This window comes from Phyllostomus hastatus, unplaced genomic scaffold, assembly GCF_019186645.2.
Source record: "Phyllostomus hastatus isolate PE091 unplaced genomic scaffold, TTU_PhHast_1.1 phas_scaffold_78, whole genome shotgun sequence".
NCBI lineage: Eukaryota > Metazoa > Chordata > Mammalia > Chiroptera > Phyllostomidae > Phyllostomus > Phyllostomus hastatus.
Genome location: NW_025334041.1, coordinates 23,504,519 through 23,526,794, shown reverse-complemented (window position 1 = coordinate 23,526,794; position 22,276 = coordinate 23,504,519). Strand labels below are relative to the sequence as shown.

At 37.1% G+C, this 22,276-nt stretch overlaps 1 protein-coding gene across 2 annotated transcripts in view; it reads right to left on the bottom strand.

Moving 5' to 3' along the window:
• Positions 1–22,276, bottom strand: part of THSD7A (thrombospondin type 1 domain containing 7A) — a 369,265-nt gene that overhangs the window by 126,290 nt on the left and 220,699 nt on the right. For both annotated transcript variants that reach the window (XM_045827695.1, XM_045827696.1), the window contains exons 6-7: positions 14,363–14,518; positions 12,634–12,846 (exon numbers count right to left, since the gene is read on the bottom strand). In XM_045827695.1, coding sequence (XP_045683651.1) covers positions 12,634–12,846; positions 14,363–14,518 — 369 coding nt within the window. The remainder of the gene's footprint in view (positions 1–12,633; positions 12,847–14,362; positions 14,519–22,276) is intronic.

Below are 22,276 nucleotides of genomic sequence, written 5' to 3'. Positions count from 1 at the left end.
TACAGCTGTCATCAATATTATTGTGGTATTAGTCTTTAACACTCTTTATGTAGATGAAGCCTGGATATATATTTCACCAATAATTATGAAAGGTATTCTTTTAACTACAGTATCAGGGACTCTTTAAAATAAATAACAAAGTCTTCAATATAAGTTTTTCCTGTATTTGCTATATTATACTAATCTGGAACATTCCTTCTTTTCATTAGCATCATGACAACCCATAAAAGGTCTTTCACATAAAACATAGATTCTAAAACATATGAGTATGTCCCCACTTTCTAAATTTACCATGTGACAGGTTAACAAGACAGCATCAACATCACTAATTAAAAACAGATTTCACCACAATAAAAACCTTGGGATTATTCCTAGATCAAATTTTATTTTATAGCCGTACTTCTTGGCTTAGTTTTAAAAAAGAACAAGAACACTGTCTCAACCTCCCTGATGTGGTTGGAGTTCTATTTCCAAATGACCTGATTATAGCACTTCCCTAGCAGAACATTTTTAATTCCAATAGCATGGGAGAGTCTCTTTAACTTGGACTTTTTTTAAAAAAAAATGATCTAGTACCATCCAAAAAGACTCATGTCCTTTGACTTTCTAGACACAAATTCTGCAGTGACATGCCAAAATATCTGCAGCTCTGCAAACACCTCAAGTCCTTTCACACCTCTGTGCTTTTGCATAGCTGTGATTTTAGCCTGAAATATACTTTCTTAAGAATTTTTTTTATTCTTTGAGATAACACATAAATCATCTCTTTTCAAAAGCTTCAGTGACCTCCAGAGAGAGAATAAACTCTACCCACTCTGCTCCTTAGCTCTCTGAACATATCTCTAGTTTGGAACTTGAGATATGCACTATGTTCAAACAATTTGATCACACGTTTCCCCAAAGCCCACTAGATGGTGAGTGCTTGTTGGGCAGAAACTGTCATTATTAATATGAATATCACCAGCACAAGCTGCAGTGACTGAATGAGAGCAGGCAAAATAAATGTTGTGGAATGAATGAATGAATAAATGAGTCTAGGTAGTCTTAGAAATGTATCCAACATTCAAACCAATTATAAACTTTGTTAATGAGATTAGAACTTCTCTAGAGGGTTCTACCTCTCTCATGGAATGTAGCCATCTGTTGGGTTATGTCTTAGAAAAGCCCAGAGAATGCTCCCTGCATAAATTTTATATTTAAAACTCCTAATATAGCTTTGGATCAAGGTTGACACTTTGGAATCATAATGAAAAAATCAGGCAGATATTTCGTGACATTATATCATTTCTATCATCATGTCAGCAATGATTTCCAGCAATGAAATGTTCTAATTTTTAAAAGGTAGAAGGCAATAAGAGGGGAAAAGAAGATCTTAGAACAATAGTGATAAAAATAAAAAAGATGTCTTGAGGCCCTTTAGACATTCCACCATTCCTGCTGGCCTACCTCTGATATGGCGAGGACAATGATTTTTTCATAATGGATTATCAAATGCTCTGCACAGACAAAACAAGCCCCTGTTCTTTCAACCAGATTGTCACCTGCACTTTTCAACCAGATTGTCACCTGCATTTGAAACCTTTTATAGTAATTAACTTCTTTTGGAAAGGCCACATTAGACTCTTCTTTTATACAATGTAGGGATTTTGCAAATGTTGTCATACATTCTTTTAAAAATAAAAGAGAGTGACTAACTGTAGGCGAATTTAGTATACATCTGAAAAATAGCAGCTCAGGCAGCCACTCATTCTCAGCAGGAACTTCCTAATCTCTTCCTGTAGCAGACCTCTTTTGGGGTAAAAATAATGAAGAGACTTTTTACTGATTGGAATAATGGCTTCAGGTAATAATTAAAAGTGGCTTCAGGTGAAGACAGATCCAATAGCTCAAATGACACCAACAATACCTCCACCTCTCTTCCTGCCTTTTGTATTTGCAACTTTCTGTAGTGACTCTGGAGAGCTCCAGCAACTCCTTTTGTTATTTCTGTGCAAGTTCTTGGGTGTATTCCCTCCTGTTAGCTCAAACTGGGTCATATGCTCATCCTTAAAGCAATTGCAATGGCCAGGTACATGGGTTATAGCCCTGGTGGGGAAATAGGATCAATCTCAGCAAGCCTAGTGAATAGGTTTAGGGGATGGATGAATTTCTCAAAGGAAAATCAGAGGCACAGTTGATAAAAGAAGAGAATGAATAAATGTTGAGGAAGTAAGAAATCTGTAATTAATATATATCTTAGAATTTTAATCAATTTAGCAATCTATTTTGATCAAAGATTTATACTTTTAAGGTATAAGAGCAAATATTTAAATTTTTTACCATTTAATTTATTTAAATTTTCTACCTCTGTGTAGCCTATTGGCCAAACTGAAAGCAGGGAAGATGCACTGCGCTAATCTTGTGGCTTTTTATACTACATGCCTTGTTTCAACAATAGGTGCCCATAAGATATAAGAAATCTCAGACTGAGAATCATAGCTAAAGAGCAACTCCTGTGCTATTTCCTCATGGGAATTACTAGTGAGTTTTTTGGGAAGATATATTTTCCCCAGCTCCTATTTAATGCAGTGCTTAGTACCAGCAATCTTGAAGTTCAAAGATTACTACAGATTTCTTTCCTCATTATATTTAATTGCCATTCTACATCAATATTTCCTGATTTTATATAAATCAACTTACGTCCAATTTCTGGCCATAGTCAATGACTTAGCTGCCTAAGAAAAGGAAATTGCAATTTCCTGATATGACTCACTCAGTGCAATAGTTTGGTCATACAAATAGTTTGGTCATTACGAGTGTGGAAAAATGCACACTCGTAATCTACTTGAAAATTAATACTGATGTGTTGCAATAATTAATTTTCATAGACTTTGTGAAACTCAAATAACCCTAATTATCTTCAGAGGACATTACTGATCAATAATTTGAATCAATAACATGTGTCAAGTGAAAAATGAAATGTAATTCAGAGATCAGTTTCACTTGTATAACAAGTTAAAATATTTCTATTACGAAATTTTACTGTTATATACTTATTTTATAATAGCTAATAGAATAAGAAGCAGGCACCCATTTCTTTAAAGCCATATACAAATTCTCTTAAAGTAAGCAAACTTATGAAGGTCTTATTATAGCCTATTTATGAGGGTGCTATTTAATAAAATAAATGAGATAGACTATAAATCATTTGATCATTCTTATTCTTAGCCAAACAAACAAAAAACAATAGTCTTTGCGCTTAGTTAACTTTTTTTACTATTGATCTCAACGTATACTTAACTGGTATTTATTATGCATCTGGGCGATTCTTGGCACTACACATATACTGACTCATTTATACTCCATAACAATATTAGGCGTAGGTAATTGTACTATCCGTCTTTCACAGACAAGACATAATCATAGATGATTTTGATAACTTGCTAAAGAAAGCAGTTAGCATTTGAACATGTGTACTCTCCGCTGCAATGACTGGGATCCAGAAAACTGAATCTCAGCACAAAACAGCCTAATGAATAAATGCTGTGAGAGAAATCTTTCAGATTATAGGTTTTTATTCACATGGCTTATGTTTTTTTCTCTTTATGCAAATGCTCTTTTGCTCTGTATACTGGAACTTGAGAGTAAAGGAATTTGAAGGTATTTTGAGATGAAAATAGAGGGTGCAACTTGCTCTCCAGCTTTATGTGACATCTGGTAGGCAAAGTCTGAATTTTCAGTTAGAGCAATAACAGAAATGTACTTAAGGGAAAATTGAGTCATTTTCTGAAAAGATGTGATGTATAGGGATAAAAGAAAGCAAGAATTTAGTGGTGAATCAGAAATTTACTGACAATCTGTTATGTAGAGCACAGTGCTAAGAAACAGGTGTACAAAAATAAGTCATGACCCCAACTCCATAGTAACTAGCAAGATAGAGGGGAGAATGGGTGACAGCAATGTATAAATAACCAAATTCTGTAAACCGTACAAGGGTGTAATAAAGGACAGAAAAGCAATTGGTAAAACAGGCAAACTAAGATCAGGGGAGACATTCTGTAATTCCCAAATGGCTTTGAACTTTATGGAAAAGGCAACAGGAAACCAGGAAGAGATTTTAGACAGCCAAATAACATGACAGCAGAGACAGGGTTTTTGGTGGGAGACCGGTAATCCCAGAGAGGCAAACCTGACCCCTGGATACCAATATTCCTAATAACAATGTATTTCGCTGCATACAATATGCACTTTTTGCCTATACTTTTGAGGGAAAAATAAGGATGCTCATTATACATGGGTAGTACTAATTCTATATCTATAGATGTTTTTAATTCTTTTATTTATGCTTATGCATTACAAGTATAACTCTAGAAAGCAATAATGATATCTGTATGCAAAATAATACCCTGGAACATGATAATCAGTCTCATTTCTGAATATAAATAATAAAAAAAATGGAATTAAAAATTTAAAACAAAAGATTTTTTTCCTGAAAGTCTGGGCCAAAAACACGGGTGTGCATTATACAGGGGAACACATTATACACAGCAAAATACACAGTAACTGCCTTGGTTCTCCCCAGACAAGGAGTTTAATTATTTTAAACTCCTTCCCACTGTTGCAACCTTTACCTAAGCTTCACTTCCATCCCTGCCCTGAATTACCTGCAACAGCCTCTTCATTTCTCTACTCCTTTAATATTTCATCTCAACAAAGCAATATGAATTGTTCTTTAAAAATATAAGTCAGTTTTGGTCACTCCCCTGCTCAGACCTCTAGTAGTTTATATTGTTTGATTTATTTCCCTTTTCCTCTCCAAAAAACTCCATGATTAAAAGGTAGCATTAAATTATTTGTTTTGAAGTGCACAGAAGAGAATTTATGACAAATTGGGAGAAAAACAGCTCCTCTGAAAGTAATGGCTCAAAGTAGATATGTAAAAAGAAAAATAGCCACACCCCAATTTCTGTACCCAAGAAGACGCATCCATACTTGAACCAAGTGCAGATTATAAGATAAACAGTGAACTTTAAACCTGATGATACAGTTGCATAAGGATTTCGGTGGCTCTGGGTGGAGAGGAATTGTATTTTGTACATGGAGGAGGAAAAACAAGTGTGACCAGAGAGTGGACCGCAGTAAATTGAATTCTTTGCCATTATTCTTTGTAATGGTTCTCATCAGGAGGCACAGTCCTTTCTCTACCCATTACATCTGAGTTGTCACTGTGATTTTCTTTGACCAATGGAAGGTGGCAGGAGTGGCACTGTACAAGTTCAGGGACCTCTCACCTTCTATATTTGTCCTGTTAAAGCAGTGCCCTAAAACCACTATGTAAGAAAGCTGGTCTAGCTTATTGGAGGGTGAGAGGCCATGTGGAGAAGCCCAACATCCCTCAGCAGACAGCAGCAACGGCAAAGCATGGCAGGGAAGCCAGCGTGGAGCTCCCAGCCACAGCCCAGCCTCCACCAGTGAGAGCCCAGAGGACAACTGAACAGAAACTTCCCCAAATCATGAGACATTCTAATTTGTTTCGGGTTCAGCCAGTGAGTTTGGAGATGGTATATGAACCAGCAATAGTTAAATGACACGTGGCCTGAGAGGCAGAAAGGGAACCAGAGGAACATAGATCAACAAGGTGAGGGTGGGGAGACAAAGTCCGGCCGGAGATAAGAGACATAAGCAGAGTAAAAAACAGACAACAAGGTGCCTGCTGATGTAAGAAATGAGATGCATCTGTTTGTTTTAGTAGTTACACTACTGCTTAGTTTGACGGAAAGGTATGCTTTCTGCCCATATAAGCCTTTTTCACTGACCCAACTATGCAAAAACTAGCTCCCTCCCCTAGGTTGTGTTAAGGCATTTGACCACCTATGATAAAGCGCAAGGCTGTTTTTCTCTTACAGTTGCCATTTGAAGTGGTAGCTAACACTTCCTGGGAAATTCATATCATCATCTTATTAAGTGCTGAGTAAATTACTGGTTACTTAACTTTCATCTGAGGTTTCTGCTAAATCGACACTACTTCTAAAAAGAAAACGCCTTCCAAAACTCTAGTCTTTGCTAAGGCATTGCTATCCAAAAGAACATTGGTTCAATCCTGAAAGTTTTTTTTACAAACCAAAAACACACACACACTCACAAAGCAGACAGATCAGGGCATCTGATGCCAGGTCTTTTAAGGTCAAAGTAAAATTGTGATTACCACAAACCAACAGTGAAGCACAACCTATTGCCTTAAATTAAAAAAAAAATTCATCTTTACAACAAATTGAATGGAGAATCTTAGCCCAATTACAGGAAACAAACCCCTATCAACAGTGATAGGCGATCCTAATTGTAAAGTAAGAGACCTTAGATTTAAGCATAATATTCAACCTAATTATATTCCCAGCACATTAAATGGTGTAGCATTCTACAGGAAGGAGACTTAGTTGACTTATTGCTTAAATTATGGAAAAACAACTCAGTTATAGAGCATATTCTTGCATTTAAAAGATCAGCTTTTCCGTGTAATGGCTGTGTAATTGGTGTTAAGAAGCAGATTTCAGTTCCAGAGAGTGAGCATGCTCCTGAAATTGCTCTCTCAGCCAGCTCTGTACATAAGAATTGATATTCGCTACCTTACTTCTTTGTTCCCCTTGCTCTTGCTGGTTGTTCCCCTTGCTCTTGCTGGTTTCTCCTGGGAGCGCATCCTTAATACACCTTGTGTATCCTCATCCTTGACCTGGCCTTTGCTCATAGGAAAGCTTATTTACATCCTCAATCAGTCAAAATATTAGCCGCAATGATAAGTTTTGTAATTTCTCTCTTTCTATTCCTTGTGCTTCGCTGCTCCTTTCATCCTAATCCCACATACCTCTAACCTCTCTAAACTGTTATTCTTTAATAAATATATGTGAACAAATTAATTTAGTGTTTCTACAATTTATAAATCAGATATAACTTTTACTACAAGGCTTAAAATAAGAGTAGTACCTTGCCCTATCTGTTCCCACACTGAGTCCTGTTTCAAGAAGTAAAAATTGTCAATATTTTTTATATTGTCACTTTTAGCATTATTTTATTTTTATTTTTTTTCAGTTACAGTTCACATTCAATGTTACTTCGTGTTAGTTTCAGGTTGACAGCGTAGAGGCCAATCACATACTTTACAAAGTGTCCCCCCGACACCTCCAGCCCCCAGCTGGAACCATACACAGCTACCACGATGCTATTGACCATAGGTCCTATGCTGCACCCACATCCACAGGGCCACTCTGTAACTCCCCCTCTGTGATTCTCGGTCCCTTCACCTTTTCCCAACAGCTCCCCAACCCCACTCCCCTCTGTCAACCATCAGTCTGTTCTCTGTGAGTCTGGTCTTTGTTTGGTCATTCATTTATATTATTGTTTAGATTCCACATGTAAGTGAAATCGTGTGGTATTTGTTTTTCTCTGATGACTTATTTCACTTAGTATAATACCCTCTAGGTCCATCCACACTGTGCCAAATGGTAAGATTTCTTTCTTTTTTATGGCCAAGTAAGTAATAAACCATTGTATATATGTACCACCATTTTTTTTATCCACTTGTCTATTGATGAGTACTTGGGCTGCTTCCATATCTTGGTAAAAAAAAAACACTGCAATTAACATAGGGTGCATATATTCTTTCAAATTAGTGTTTTGGGTTTCTTCAGATATAAACCCAGAAGTAGCAGCTGTAGAACTGAGTCATAAGTCAGTTCCATTTTTAATTTACTGAGAAACGTAGGTGTTTATTCCTGCATAAACCTCAACATATAAAACAGATCTGTTCTTATATTCCTCTCAATACTGAATACACGAGAAAAAGAAGACATGTACTACTTGGGGAAAAAATAGTATTCAAGCCTTCCCTTCTCCCTAGTCACATGTGGATACTATCTCATTCCAGAAGGAGCAAAGTGGTAGGAAAATATTCAGAAAGACTAAGCAGTCATGTGACAAGTCAGTACTGTGAATATTAAAGTTATCTTCCCTCCATCTTTCATGGTAAGTTTTTTTTTGCCACTTCTGGTGATAGGCAGAAATGTTTCCAAAACCAGGCAGAAGAACTTACTTGAAAGGCTTGCCTCAGTGTTGATCTCATTATGTTCTAATCAAAGGTCTTCTTCAGTATTACCCAAATCCAGCCAGTGTGCTAGCAGTCTTTGGGTAACAGAGTTGGGTTTTAGGTGCCACTGAAAAACACCCTTTTGTCATTTTGGCACAGTAATTCACAACCTTCACTGCACAGCAGAACCACCTGGGAAGCTGCATAAAAATGCAGTTCTGTGGAACTTGCCTCCACAGATCGTAATTCACTGTGGGTCTGTCCAAAGACTTAGGAATCTGATTTTACAGCACACTTTTAAGGAGATTCTAATACTGCAGCATCTAGGGCACTCTTTGCAAAAACAAATCTAGCATCTCTCAAGATAAATTGAAAAAAATTTTTGCATATAATGGATTCTTATACATATGACCCCATATCTTATACCTGTTTATATATAACTTATAAACAACTAATATTATGAATATTATAATTCTTTTATCTGTGCATGAGGAATTGGTTGGCAGATGTTCTTAATAATACAATATTTTTTAACCATGGTAATATGACACAATTGTGTGTTACAATCAGGTTTTAGGTGTATATAAAGCACTAGTTGTTAATGACATTTAAAGTAAGTTAGCTATTTTTAACAAATACGTTAGAGGTTTTTGAGGTTATCCATATAATAATGGTATTTCCCTTGATTTGAATTTTTAAAAAGATTTTATGTTTTTATTTTTAGAGAGAAGGGAAGGGAGGGAGAGAAAGAGGGAGACATCAACGTATAGTCACCCCTTGCATGCCCCCTACTGGGGACCTGACCCACAACCCAGGCATGAGCCCTGACTGGGAATCAACTGGTGACCCTTTGGTCCTCAGGCCAGCACTCAACTCACTGAGGCACACCAGCCAGGGCCCTTTACTTGAGTTTTGATATGCTTTACCCAATGGGAGAGGCAGGGTTGAACCAGAGCCCTGGTGCTTTAAGAAAGGCAGAACACCCTGAGGGCCAGGTCATCACTGCTCTTGCTACTGTGTCTGTGGAATGATGCACTGTGTGTCAGTTTATTCCCATAGAAATATAATTTTTTGGTTTCTTAAAAAATCTGTGTTAAATGTAAACATGAGTCATGTATATCAATGTCCCTGATTATGTTAACTTTTACTGATGTGAAGAAAAATAATAAAGGTAAGAAGTTGCAGGCATTTTGAAACTGCTGAGGTTCACTGCTTTACAAAGCAGAACCCAAAATAAAATTGCACAACTGTGGTTTTGAAATGCACAAAGAAAAGTGTGTCAATACTCTGATACCTGAAAGAGAGCACATGATAATAAAATATGGATGGTATCATTTGTTTTTTGTTTCCAATAGAGGGGAGGAAAATATAAAAACAATATTTAGTAATCAATGGTCTCCAGTAATCAATAAGAGAATAGATTTCCCCCCTGCTTTCAGTCTAATAGTCTTGCTTTGTCCTCTAACCAACCAGTCTGGGAAACAACATACTCTTGCCTCACAAAATTTACACCTTTAAAAAAAAGTAGTGCAAATTTTGCAAAAAAAAAAAAATTTTGAAGTAGGGAAGATTTGGGTCTTCTCATTGACCCAACACCCTCTAGATCCAACACCCGCCCCACCCACGTCAGCACCGGACCTTTGGTGTGGTTCCTGTATTTGTGCTGAAGATCCGAAGTTGCTCTTGACCATCTTTAAATTATGAGTAGTATCTTTTCTAGTGCATATAAAATGTTTCTGAGTTCTCTTCCTTGCATTTCTGTTACACTTCTCTGTCAGAGAATTCACACAGTACTCTTCCTGGGCGCTCTCACAATCCTCCCCCACTCTTGCTCCTTAGAAGATGGTTGGAAAATGAAAACAATAAATAAATAAATAAATAAATAAATAAATAATTTTAAAACACCAGCAAATCCTAATGATCTCTGGCAGCCTTGAAAAAAATATTTTAGGAAAAAATGTTTTGAGGTCATTAACAAGGTTACAAATTTGTCAGGAATGTGGGAGAAAAATGTCTTCTTATTATTTGTTATATTCGTGGGCTCTAATTCTCCATTTCTCTAGTTGAACTTTAACTTAATTCTAAAACAAAATCTATAGCCGCAGCCAGGCCTAGTGGTGGAGACTGTACAACTAATCAGCTTTAATTCCCTGGGTTCGATTTAATTACAAAACAACATTTGGTGCAGCTGCTAAACACTTACTAGGTGGCCGACCGCATGGTAATAATGCTGGAGTAGTGTTTACAGCTCTCCAGCTTTTGCTCTGGTTCCATCAGCTCAATTATGGTTCAATTGTATATAAATTTGAACAGCCTCTAAGATATATAATAATAGGGATTTTTCTTGGTTTTATACACCTCTGTGGCTGAGCCAGTTAAAATATTGAGCTGCACTGCAACTAATTAATGTCAGGAGGTAAAGTTTAATGATGAGAGAAATGTACTGATAAAGGACACTGATAAAAATTGAATATCGATACCACAAATCTTATCTTTTATAATTTGTGCTTTCTGTGAAATAGACAAAGTGAAATCAGCTTGTGTATACTGTGAGTTATCAATTTGCCTTTTAAGTTGTAACACATGTTACTTTTCAGTATAACTAGACATAGCTAACTCACTCTCTCCTTCTTCTTTCATGTTCCACAAGTCAATTTAGGAAGTGAATATTTGTGTTACAAAATATGTTAGCTAACAAAATTAGAATTAACCAGTCATACTTTTAAAATAACCAGTTTATCTAGAATATTTAAAATATACTCAATTTGCGTAAACATTCAGGAATATCACTGCAGTAAGTGAGATCTGATTTTTCATCTGATAATATTTGGGCAGCAATTTCACATGTACTGAAATTTTCATCTTAGCATTTTTAATTTTTATTTTAGCTCACCCAAATATATCTTTTACCACATGTAGGATCCCAGGTCCTCCCTAGGTCTGAAGGAGGATAAGGAAAATTATTTGAATTGAGGGGAAAAAAATCAAGAAGTAGTATCAGCAAGAGAGTCACTAATGACAGCAACTCAGAAGATAACACAGAGTGCCATCTAATCCAAATTAAGATTTGTAGTGGGAGTACAACTGCAACAGAATGCATTTTTTTGCTTTGTTTTTTCCTAGATGCCAATCTCCTTCTATTCTTTCCCTTTAGGATAGATCTAGGTAAAAGCTAAAGAGAGGATACATCATAGCTAATTACATTTATAGACACAAAAAAAGCAGAATACACAAAATTCACTGTAAACTCCCTAGAGCAATAATCCCTTTCTTCACCTGCCAGCCTCAGGTGCCAGTTTGGATTTTACCTGGTGCTGTTCTGCAAGACCACCTTGGACCCTGGACAAAGAGCACACTGTACATTTCAATGTCAAAAGGCTAACGTCTCTGTACTAAGAGTGTCTGCCATGCTCTTACCCCAGAGAGTATCTTTCTCTCCTGAACAGTGACTGCTTCACAGGAGGCAATGATTCTGCAAGGGGGAGGAAAAATAGGATGGAAGGACTTGTGATGGTTACCGGATATTCCAGTGCCCTGGAGAGGGCACCAGAATGTTCCTGTGCATGCTGTAAAGAGCAAAGACCACCAAACCAGGGGTCCCTGGGGCATGGTGCCCATGCTGCTCTGCTGTGTAGAGCCCTGGGATTCGAGAGTAAGAGGGGACCTTAGGGATGATGTGAGCCAGAGGCTTTAAACTGTGTCTGGGGAAGTTCTCTGTTTCCTAAGTGTGACTCAGCGATGGCTGAAGAGAAAGGGGACCTCCTGAAAACAGTACCACCACCCTTAGAGAGAATGCGAAAATCTTATATCACAGCTAACGAGACAGGATAGTTTACCAAACAAAAGTCAACTGTAGAAGTCCAAGGTCATTCCTGTGGTTCAGGAAAGAACCTTGTGGAAAATAACCATCCCAGTGACTCAATGACATTCCTAGAGGCGATACCCCTAGAGGCCAGGATGACTCAGGAACTCTAGGGTGAGAGAGGCCTGGTGGATCCAGAATCTGGAAATTAAATTATACCACTAAGATATAATATCAGGGCAGGGGGAAATAAAGCCTTCTCAAGACAAGCTAACCAATGCTTACAATCCTTCTTATTTTCTAGAGAAATTAAAAAAAAACACTTTGAAAAATGTTACCTTCTGTTGCTATTGTAAAAATTGACAATTTAATACATTGTTGGCCTAATGATGATTTACTTTTGATTCTATATTACTTGTTTGCAAATTAAGGAATATCCTGTGGTTGTTCAAAGAACCACTCTACTATCACCACTAGAAAGAAAGAAAGAAAGAAAGAAAGAAAGAAAGAAAGGAAGGAAGGAAGGAAGGAAGGAAGGAAGGAAGGAAGGAAGGAAGGAAGGAAGGAAGGAAGGAAGGAAGGAGAAGAGAAGAGAAAGGGAGGGAGGGAGGGAGGATGAGAGGAAGGAAGGGCATGAGCTATGAAAAGAAGCAGCAGCTATTTTTGTGTTTGTAAATGGAACCAATTATGATGAAAGAAAATGAGATTTTAACAAAAGGTGAATCATAGGGTTAGACGGACATTTATAGAAGCAGGACAGGTACATCTGTCTCACCATCACTGTTGATGCAGACAACCTCTTGAACTTGAGTGCCTGGACCACACTCTTTTCCATTATCTGGTTCACAGTCTCCAAGCCTCACTGCTTTCCACTCATAGCAGGATGGCTCCTCACAGGGAATGGCTTCCAGTAAGTGGGGGCAGTTCCCGATGCCCCCAGAGCCTCCGGTGGGCTCGTTGGTAATGCGCCGCTTCCTCAGTTTGAAACCTGCATTATGGGGGAAGGAACATATTTATTGCTACCTTCCTGGGTTGGATATTGCAGAAGGCTGAAAGAAACCCTGAACGAAAGCAGGTAGAGTCATTTCTGCTTTAATCACTGGTACATCCCCAAACTCTAGCTTAATGTGAGCTCATTAATAATTATTAAATGTATCAATGAATGAATACACAGAATGACCAATAAGGAACTTTTGGTGTTAGCTTACTATAGTAAAAATAAGGCAAGGCATGGCTAGGATCTCCCATCTCCCCCAGGTCTGGGGCAGATAGAGAGAGAGAGATCAATCTAGACTGATTTTGCTTGACTTAGAAAGTCTGTAGTTATAAGGTATTCAAAGAAGCAATGAAATCTCAAGTTGTTCAGAAATATTCATGACCAGACAAAAGTGGTGTTACTCCGAATTCTTCAACACTAGACCACACGATTAAATCTGAAAAGAAACCTCTGATAAGTTGGATAGTACCAGAAAAATTGACTCTCGGAGACTTAGTTGATTTTAGACTCCCCGGAAATTTGAATTAGGGATATAAACCATCTGGCTCTTATGGGGAGTATTCAATGTCCTGCTCGGTGCCTTAGTAGCACCTAAATATTGCCTTTCTGGATAATGTATGACAAAATTAGTGTCTGTTTATTGCTATGTGGACTTATTAGAATCGGTAGGACCACTGTCCTTTAAAACAAAATAGGAAAATGATTTCAATTTCTAGATCATGTTAAAATTACCCCACAATGCCTACTGAATGATAAACCATGCATTTAATCTACTCTCCTTAGATATGTCATTTGCATCATAAAAGGAATGGCATTCTGTTTTGTTTTTACTTTTTTTTTTAAGATTTTATTTATTTATTTTTAGAGAGGGAAGGGAGGGAGAAAGAGAGAGAAAGAAACATCAATGTGCGGTTGCTGTGGGTGGTAGCCCACAACCCAGGTATGTGGCCTGACTGGGAATCGAACCTGTGACACTTTGGTTCGCAGCCCGAGCTCATGTGTTTACTTTTAAAGGAATGAGTTCTGTTTGTTAGGCACTAGCTATGGGTCAGGCACTGAATTAAGATCTTTGTTTATGATCTCATTGAATCTTTAGAGAAAATTTGGGTGGCAGATATTATTACATCCTCCTTACAGATAAGGGGATAAAGATTTAGATTAGCTAGTTAACATGTCTAAACAATGTGGGACTGAGTAGGTTTTCCAATCCAGATCAGTTTCACAGCATAGTTCATAATAGCTCCTGTACAAAATTGCCTTATACGTTCTCTGTTCATCTGTTGTCAAAATTAACAAGTATCTTGCCTACTTTCTTAAGTTTTACTTCTCTGGGGTCATCACCAGAGTAGGTTTATTCATCTTTTGCAATCACTACTCTTTAGCCATTCTGGAAATTATCACAAATAAATAATCGCAAGTAACACAGAGTGACATTTTAAGATAATTCATGGTTTGACTCGATTGGTGGAAGTTTTAAGGTTCGTGAGGTCATGTTAACAGCACATACCTTTTTTGCCTTGCTGGTCACTACAGTTTTCGTAAGTGCAAGGTCCCCAGGCCGACCAAGGTGAAACCTCACATTCGATTGGACAGGGAATGTGGCACAGCTGGGTGGTGTTGGGGTCAGGGCCAGTGCACAATTTCAAATCCACTGGTTTTGAGGCTGTTTGGAGAAAAATACAGAGATTCCTTAAGAATTAAGATTGTTGACTATTACGGTCAACAATCAGACTGTTCTTCATGTATGGAGAAGAGAAATGTTTAAAAAGTGCCACCAAGAAATTATTCCAAAGTTTCTCAGCTACACAGTGAAAAAAGGAGAAGGAGTGGGGGAAGTGGCAGGACAGTGTGGTCACCGGGAACGGACCAGAGGCCGAACGGACCAGAGGCCTCACGGACTGACCGCCAGCCTCACAATTAATTCGTCACACAGTTAATAATGCTGAGTCTAATTTTCCTAGGTGGTAAAATAATCCTTAAGGTCAATTTTATGTCTTAAATTCTGCAGTCAGATCCTAAGAAAGTTGTATTTCCTTTAGAGGATGGAACACAATAGGAGAGAGACCGCAGCTTTAATACGCATAGCAAAATACATATTGTGGCTTCCGGTGGCACAGTCTCCCTTTTCTTTGGGTCCCAGAGCAGTAAAGGGTGGGTGTTTCAGAGGAAGAGCTCATGCCACCCAAAGAGGCATCTCTCTACCTCCAGCTGTGTGACTCACCAGATACTTTCCAGAACTTTTATGGAACACATCATCTGCACATGTGATTCAAATCTCAGAACTGTTAAGGAGACACTTTTAATTATCCATGTCTGTTCATAAGTGGACCAAACTGTGGCTAAATATTGCTTGCCCTTGCTTCTCTTCTACTCTTATGTTGCAGTCTGGCTATTATGTGCAGCACATGCATTTGACAGTTCATGTAAATAATAAGTGAAAAAGATATTTAAAGCTATGTATACAGCAGAAAAGAATAGAGTTTAGCTGTACATTGTATACTATATAGCTGTAGTTACTTTTGTTGTAAAAATTTTAAGAAGTGAATGTCTGGGACACCCATTTCCTTCAATAAAAAACCAGCCTGTTTCCATCAATAATTTGGAATGCCCATACCTGTAGCACAAAGGACTGACATAAAAGTGGTCCCAGATAATTCTGATCTTCTTTATATTAAGAACTACCCAATTCTGATTGCATAGGATTGCATCTAGAAGCTCACAGAGAAATTCAAATAGCTTAAGCTATATTGTCCTAACTTTTAAATAAAAGTACTACACATATCTGCTTGTAGTTCCAACGCCACAGCAAACTGTAGGTACTTGTGCATCTCTCAACTTCCTGCACACACAGACACACGTACCAATCAGTGCTACCTAAAACTATCATATTAACTCCTCTTTCTGCCACTGTTTTCAATTTCTGAAAAATATTCTATAGGTACTAGTTTTTTCTTTTTCTTCCTATGCGTACTTAACTTATCCCTTTCCTCCTCTTCACCCCCCTCCACGCTCACGCACTTCAGTGAAAACCAATGACTTGGCAGCCCTAATTTGCTTAGTATAGGGAACCATGAGCATTCTTAAATTTATCAGAATTGTTGCCAATGTGCATCATCATAACATCAGCCCAAGCCAAAAATGATTAATTTTATTGTCTTCCAACAGTGAAACTACTTGGCACGCTGATGACAGAAAATACAGAAATAAATGCCTCACTTCTCTGAATCCAAAACATAGTTTGACACCACTAGTACACATTTCACAAAAAATAAAGAGTCTTGTGATGGTCAATTTTATGTCTTAACTTGATTTGGCTAAGGGATACCCAAAAAGCTGGTAAGACATTGTGTCTGGGTGTCTATGTGGATGCATTTGAATCTGTAGATTAAGTATAAAAGATCACTCTCACCAGTGTGGGCCAGCATTGTCCTATCCATTGATAGACCAAACAGAACAAAAAGGTAGAGGAAGTGTGAATTCCCTGTCTCTTGAACTGAGGTACCCATTTCCTGCCCTTGAACATCACAGTTCCTGGTTCTAGGAAACCCGGAACTACAACAGTGACCCCATTCCTATAATCATGTGAGCTAATTCCAAATCTCTTCTTATATGTTGATCCAGCCTATTGGTTCATGTTCTCTGGGGAACTTGGACTAATAAGTCTACAGTGTGTAGAACAATGCTATAACTCCAAATTAACATAAGTAATTCCTTCACTTGTAAAATCTTTTAGATTATCACTTAAATTAGAATTGTGTGTACAATTACCTGAAAAGTCTCCACTTTCCCAATTGACTAAAAGTAATTTTAAACTTTGCATTGTTTTGAAAATCATTATTACTCTAAAGTGCACACAATTGTGAGGACTGTTAGAACCTGAAAAAATTTACTTTATGTATTGGTTGAAAACTTTAGACAGGAAAGAAGGTTTTATCAAGGAAACAGGTTAAATCATTGTGTTTCTAATTCCTGGACATTTTTGTTATAATCATAATGTTAGCTTTCAGTGTGTTTTAAATGAACAAAATAGAATAATCAGTCATAGAGATCTTGAGCTATTAAGAGAGAAATGTGTTGAATAAAGGCTTGAGGAAGTATTTCTTAAAGCAAAATACTCTTAAGATCTTCTTAGCTTCTATACTAACCAAGTCAACTCTGAGATAATAGAGTTCTTGAAAATAACCTCAATTTTATAGATGTCTTTTTAGAGGATATATAAAGTTATTTCATTAATCAAAGAAACGCAGGGAGAAAGTACATTTTTCCTTGTGTACGATTCTATTCCTTTGATGATTTTCATTATAAGTTTTTCTTGAAAATAGAGTTTATATTGATTCATGTAAATCGCAGATATTAGCTGAGCTCCTCAAAACCTATAAGTCAATTACATTTTCGCAACTGCCTAAGGGTTGTTTGAATAAGGTGAAAGACAGACCCTGGAGACCTTACTGTGTTCCACTTTAATGTGTAGGATATAATTCCTGCAGTTCTGTATTATGTAATGTAGTATTTATTCCTGATCACATATTCTTAAAAACTGAGATCTGAATTTTCTAGAATGGTCTACTAAGTAGAACTGTACTACCCAAGAAATTGTTCACCCCGTACGAGCTCTAAAGAAACATATGTTGGATTTTTAAAAAGTCTTATTGTTGATCTCTTAAAAATAAAGGAGAAATTTTATTTTTCTCATATCACTTACATGACATTCAATTATATTTACTTTGTATGCTTCACAAGGTTACAAAAGCATATTTGAACTTTTCTGGAATTAACAAAACAAATGAAAAATGAGACTGCTGCATTGCTGCAAATCTAAAATATTTTTATATTTTTATGTTTGAAGCATCACAAATGGAAAAAAATCATCATAGGAAGCAAACTGAAGACTTTTCTTTACAGAAATATGGTGAATGAGGTGTTCTGAAAATGAATCTATCTAAAACCCTAAGAACAGCTTATGTATTATTTTAAAAAACTGAATTTCATTTTGACATAATTGTAGATTCACATGAAGCTGTAATTCATGGAAATTCTATATATCCTTTATGCGGTTTCTCCCAATGGTACGATCTTAAAAAACTACACCACAATATCATAACTAGAACATGGACATCGGTCAAGTCTAGCTTGTCTGTCTCTTTCTCTCTAAAGTTCAGTCATCTTGTGGCTTATTTTACTATGTAATGTCCAGGAATTTTTCTTTTTCAAGCAGAAGAATTAGGAAATATTACATCTGCGCTATCGTCCTAAAAGAAGAATTCTATAAGTTACTTTTAAAATGAAACCTTTTAGTAATATAACTGGAATCCTAAGAAAGGAACATCCTCGGAGGCTTCCCCAGTTCACAGCACGGACTTGATACGGTAGTAAAGTCGGAAGGCTGCCTCTTCCTGGGGGCGTTACTGTTCTGCAGGTCACAGAACTTCCTCTTTTCACGGCCCGGTGAGAGAACTGCCTGTCCAGAATTCTTTAATTATCAGAGGCAAAGGAAGGCATTTTTCAGACAAAAAACGAGAAATTTACTATGAAAGACCATTTGACCTCTGGTTATCCTTCACCAACCTACGTATTATGTAGTCTTGTATTTTATTTCTCACTTAGTATTCATTTGGGTCAGGACTTTCATGCTTTGAAGTAATCTCTTTATCCAAACAGGATAAGGATGCATCATTTCCGAACCAAAGGAAACAATGCAATAACAACAAAACTGTTGCAACAGATTCAAAGGAAGAGAAGATAGGAGAGACAAAGAAACAGAAAAAAAGGAATGAAGAAAATAAAATAAGATGGAAGAAATAAATTCAAAAGATTAACCACAACCAGTAAAAACCAGAGACATTTTAAATCCATTAGTTTCTCAACAATCTAAAAGCTTCACAATCCCAAGTATTGGAGAAAATGTGAGGCAGCCAGAACAGTTGAACACCACTGGTGGAAATCTAAGTTATTTTAAACATTTTGAAAAAAAAAATTGGAATTATCTAGTATGGTTGAGGCTGTGCATACGCCTAGGTCTATACGCTGGAAAAACTATGAGACACTGGCAATGAAATATTGTTTATAAATGTAAATATCTAGAAATAACTCGTATCCAACAAAAAGGGAATGGATATTAAATTATGGAATTCAATACTATGTAACACCATACAGGAGTGGAAATAAATGAACTTGAGCACAATCATCAATATGGTGGAATCCACAAATATGTCGAAGAGTGAAGAAAGGCAGAGAAGAATATATACTGAAGTATTCCATTCATATAAAGTTGTAAAAAACGAGCAATGTCATTACTGTTGGAGTAAATACACAGGTCTAGGAAAGAGGAGAGCAGCCCGATAGTCTGGGACCACCCGATACTGTCAGCAAGGTTTTTCGTAGCTGGCCTGGAACTCAGACCGAGGCCATGGCTTTCTCCTGTTGGACATAAACAAGTTCACAGAGCATGAAATCAGACAAGGTCATTCTGTGCTAGGATAGAGTGAGATAAAAAAATACAACTGCTTCTTGATCTGTCTAAGCGAAAACAAGATAAACTGCGAGGAGCGCAAAAAATTGTCCAACAGTCCCCTCTGCCTGCTAACATGAATGAGTTCTACCTTCGCCAGCTATAGCTTTAGTCTCCATATTGTCTGCCCTCCCTCCAAATAAGGTTTATTGAGATACTGGTCATCGAATTATCCTTGCTTCCTGAGGGCAAAGTGCACTCATTGGAATGCTCCTAAAAGACAACCACAACTGAAGTCCCAGACCTGTAATAAGTCCTTCATGACGCTGCAACTGAGACACCCACAGATGCCCCTGCGGTGTGCCACCCCACCCTGCAGTGAGGAGTGAACCCAACCAGTTCAACTACAGGTGTTTCTCTGCTGGTTTCTGGCTGAAGAGGAAGAACAAGTCAATTATTGATAGAAAAGCAAGGAATGTTTAACATAAAACTTCGAATAGGAATCCACTGTGGACAGAGTGGGATGTGATTTATTTACTAACAAATACTGGTTTTTATTATGCGGGGCAATGTTATGGTGTTCTAAGTACTTAACACATATTAATTCGTTTAATTCTTACAAAACCCCTTAGGGTGTGTATTCAATTATCCACCCCTGGGGGATAGGGATAATTATCCCCAAATGGGAAAATGAAGCATGGAAAGGTTAAGTAACTTTCCCCAAATAACACAACTAGGAAATTAAAGATTTTGGATTCACATTCAGGCAATTTGGCTCCATAATCGTCAGGTATACCTTGAACTACTTCTCCTTGTGGTCTTGCACAGATTTGTGAGGGGGGTTCAATAATAGGTAATGTCTGTGTAAACAACAGCTACAGACACATGGAAATACATTTGCTATAGGTAAGAATAAATTAATATATAATTAATGGGGTTATTAATACAGTGTGTGTCATATTAACATAATAATATAAAGAGGCAACCAAGATAATCCAACACCAACCTTGCTGGCCTATCAGTGAAAATTATTCTGACCTTTGGGTTCCAGTTGGAAATGGAAACCAAATTGTTATTCTACCAGATATCAGGAACGGGCCATCCCATTAAATTACTATTAAAGTGGGAGGTTTTGCATTTATACTGATAACGACGATAGTTAATATTTATATTGAGTTGACTTAATAAGTTCTTTTATCCTCAAGCAATCTCATGAAGTAGATACAATTGTTTAAAGTTTAAAGACAAGAAAACTGAAGCACAAAGAGGTCAAGTAACTTGCCCGAGATCCTACAGCTAATCAGGGGCAAAGACCATGCTGTTACCCACTCCACTGTACTACATGACAATTTGCAAAAGCCTCGTTCTTCCCTCATGCCTTACCCAAACTCCCAGGAGTCCCTAATCTCGAATACAATGGGTGGCTTGACTAAAACACACAGTAAATTTTACAACAGTGTTTGGTTCTGGTTGTGCGTGTTTAGGGGAAGGGGTGGTGGCAGCAGGGACTGAAAGTGACATTTATCTGGAAAATAAAGTCTCGGCATTTTAATAAGAAACAGTTTAGATTCTCATCTGTTTGTAATGTCAAATTTTTAAACTAAATATTTTTTTCTAGTGCCTAAAAAATATACTGCTTATGTATTTTAACTCTTTGCATCATAAAAAAAATATATTAGATTTTCAGAATTGTTTAAACCAGGATCTCACACTCAGCCTACTTCAGACCTGTTTGTAAACTGATACGCCTTTTCTGTACTCATACAAAAGATATCTCAGGGTTCAAAGGTTGAGAAAAAAGCAGTAAGTTTAATAATTCATTTGTCCATTTAGCAAAACAGTAAAGCATTTTAGACACTCAAAACCTCCTGACATTCTGTTTATTTTCCATTGTCTTACCTGAAAGTCTACATTTTTCTTGAAGTAGTATATATATTTTTTTCATGAAACAAGCTATTTGGTTGCTAACTCACAATTACAAGAAAATTCTCTTAGATTTAAATCTTACTTTCTGTATAGGTATTGACCAAATGTTACCATTAAGCACAAGGGGCCTAATAACAAAGAGATTCCAAAGACCTAAAACAAGATCAGTTGAAAATGCTTTACTTTGTTATTCTTTTGTTCAGTCACAATAAACACTAGATGCCTACTCTATTCAAAGCCCTGCTCTTGTGTTAGATATTAGATGCGAAAGAGTGCTATGGTACAAAAGCAATGGCAATGGTGATTTTTTTGTTTGTTTGCTTTCCCTTAATTGCTACAAGTGTGTAGCAGCATTTAAGGTATATTGAACCAAAGCTGTTTTAATTCCAAGGTTTTATCCGATGATTTACACAACACCCACTTACATGTCAGCTAGGGGCATTATATGTTTATTCCCAAGAACTGATGTGAGGCAAAGAAAGAAAATCTTTCTTTTGAAAATTAATTGAAGTTTACATATATCCCTAATTACTTGAAGGTTTTTGAAGATGTCCTTATACTCAATTTGACTCCCAGAAATTTCTTTTGTTTTTCTCAAGCTGTTATATTTAATGTGGACATAAAACCCATCATGTTCTTTCTAATAATACAGGGTATTGTTTGGCAGATACTACACTTATTCTTTAATCAATTTTGTAACCATATTTAAAACAATTATTGAGAATTATCTCTCAGTATGTAATGTGCTTCAAAACTCACTGCCAGCCCTTTCTGGCTATGACAAAGTCGTTACTGAGCTAATGCTTTTGATGAACCTTTTCTTCTTTTAATTCAAGACAGTATACAGTTTATTTAGGAAGCATGCATCCACAGTCCTTGAGTTTATTTTCTACTCATAATTAATATGTTTAGTATCCAACAGAATTGTCACTGCTTCCAAGCAGTCCACGAATGGCTAGGCCTGACAGTCACCCCTAGCACATCCTTGCTCAGGGCCTGCGTCCTTCCTCTTGGTTCTTGCTGCCAGGAGAACCTCCTAGACTGGGT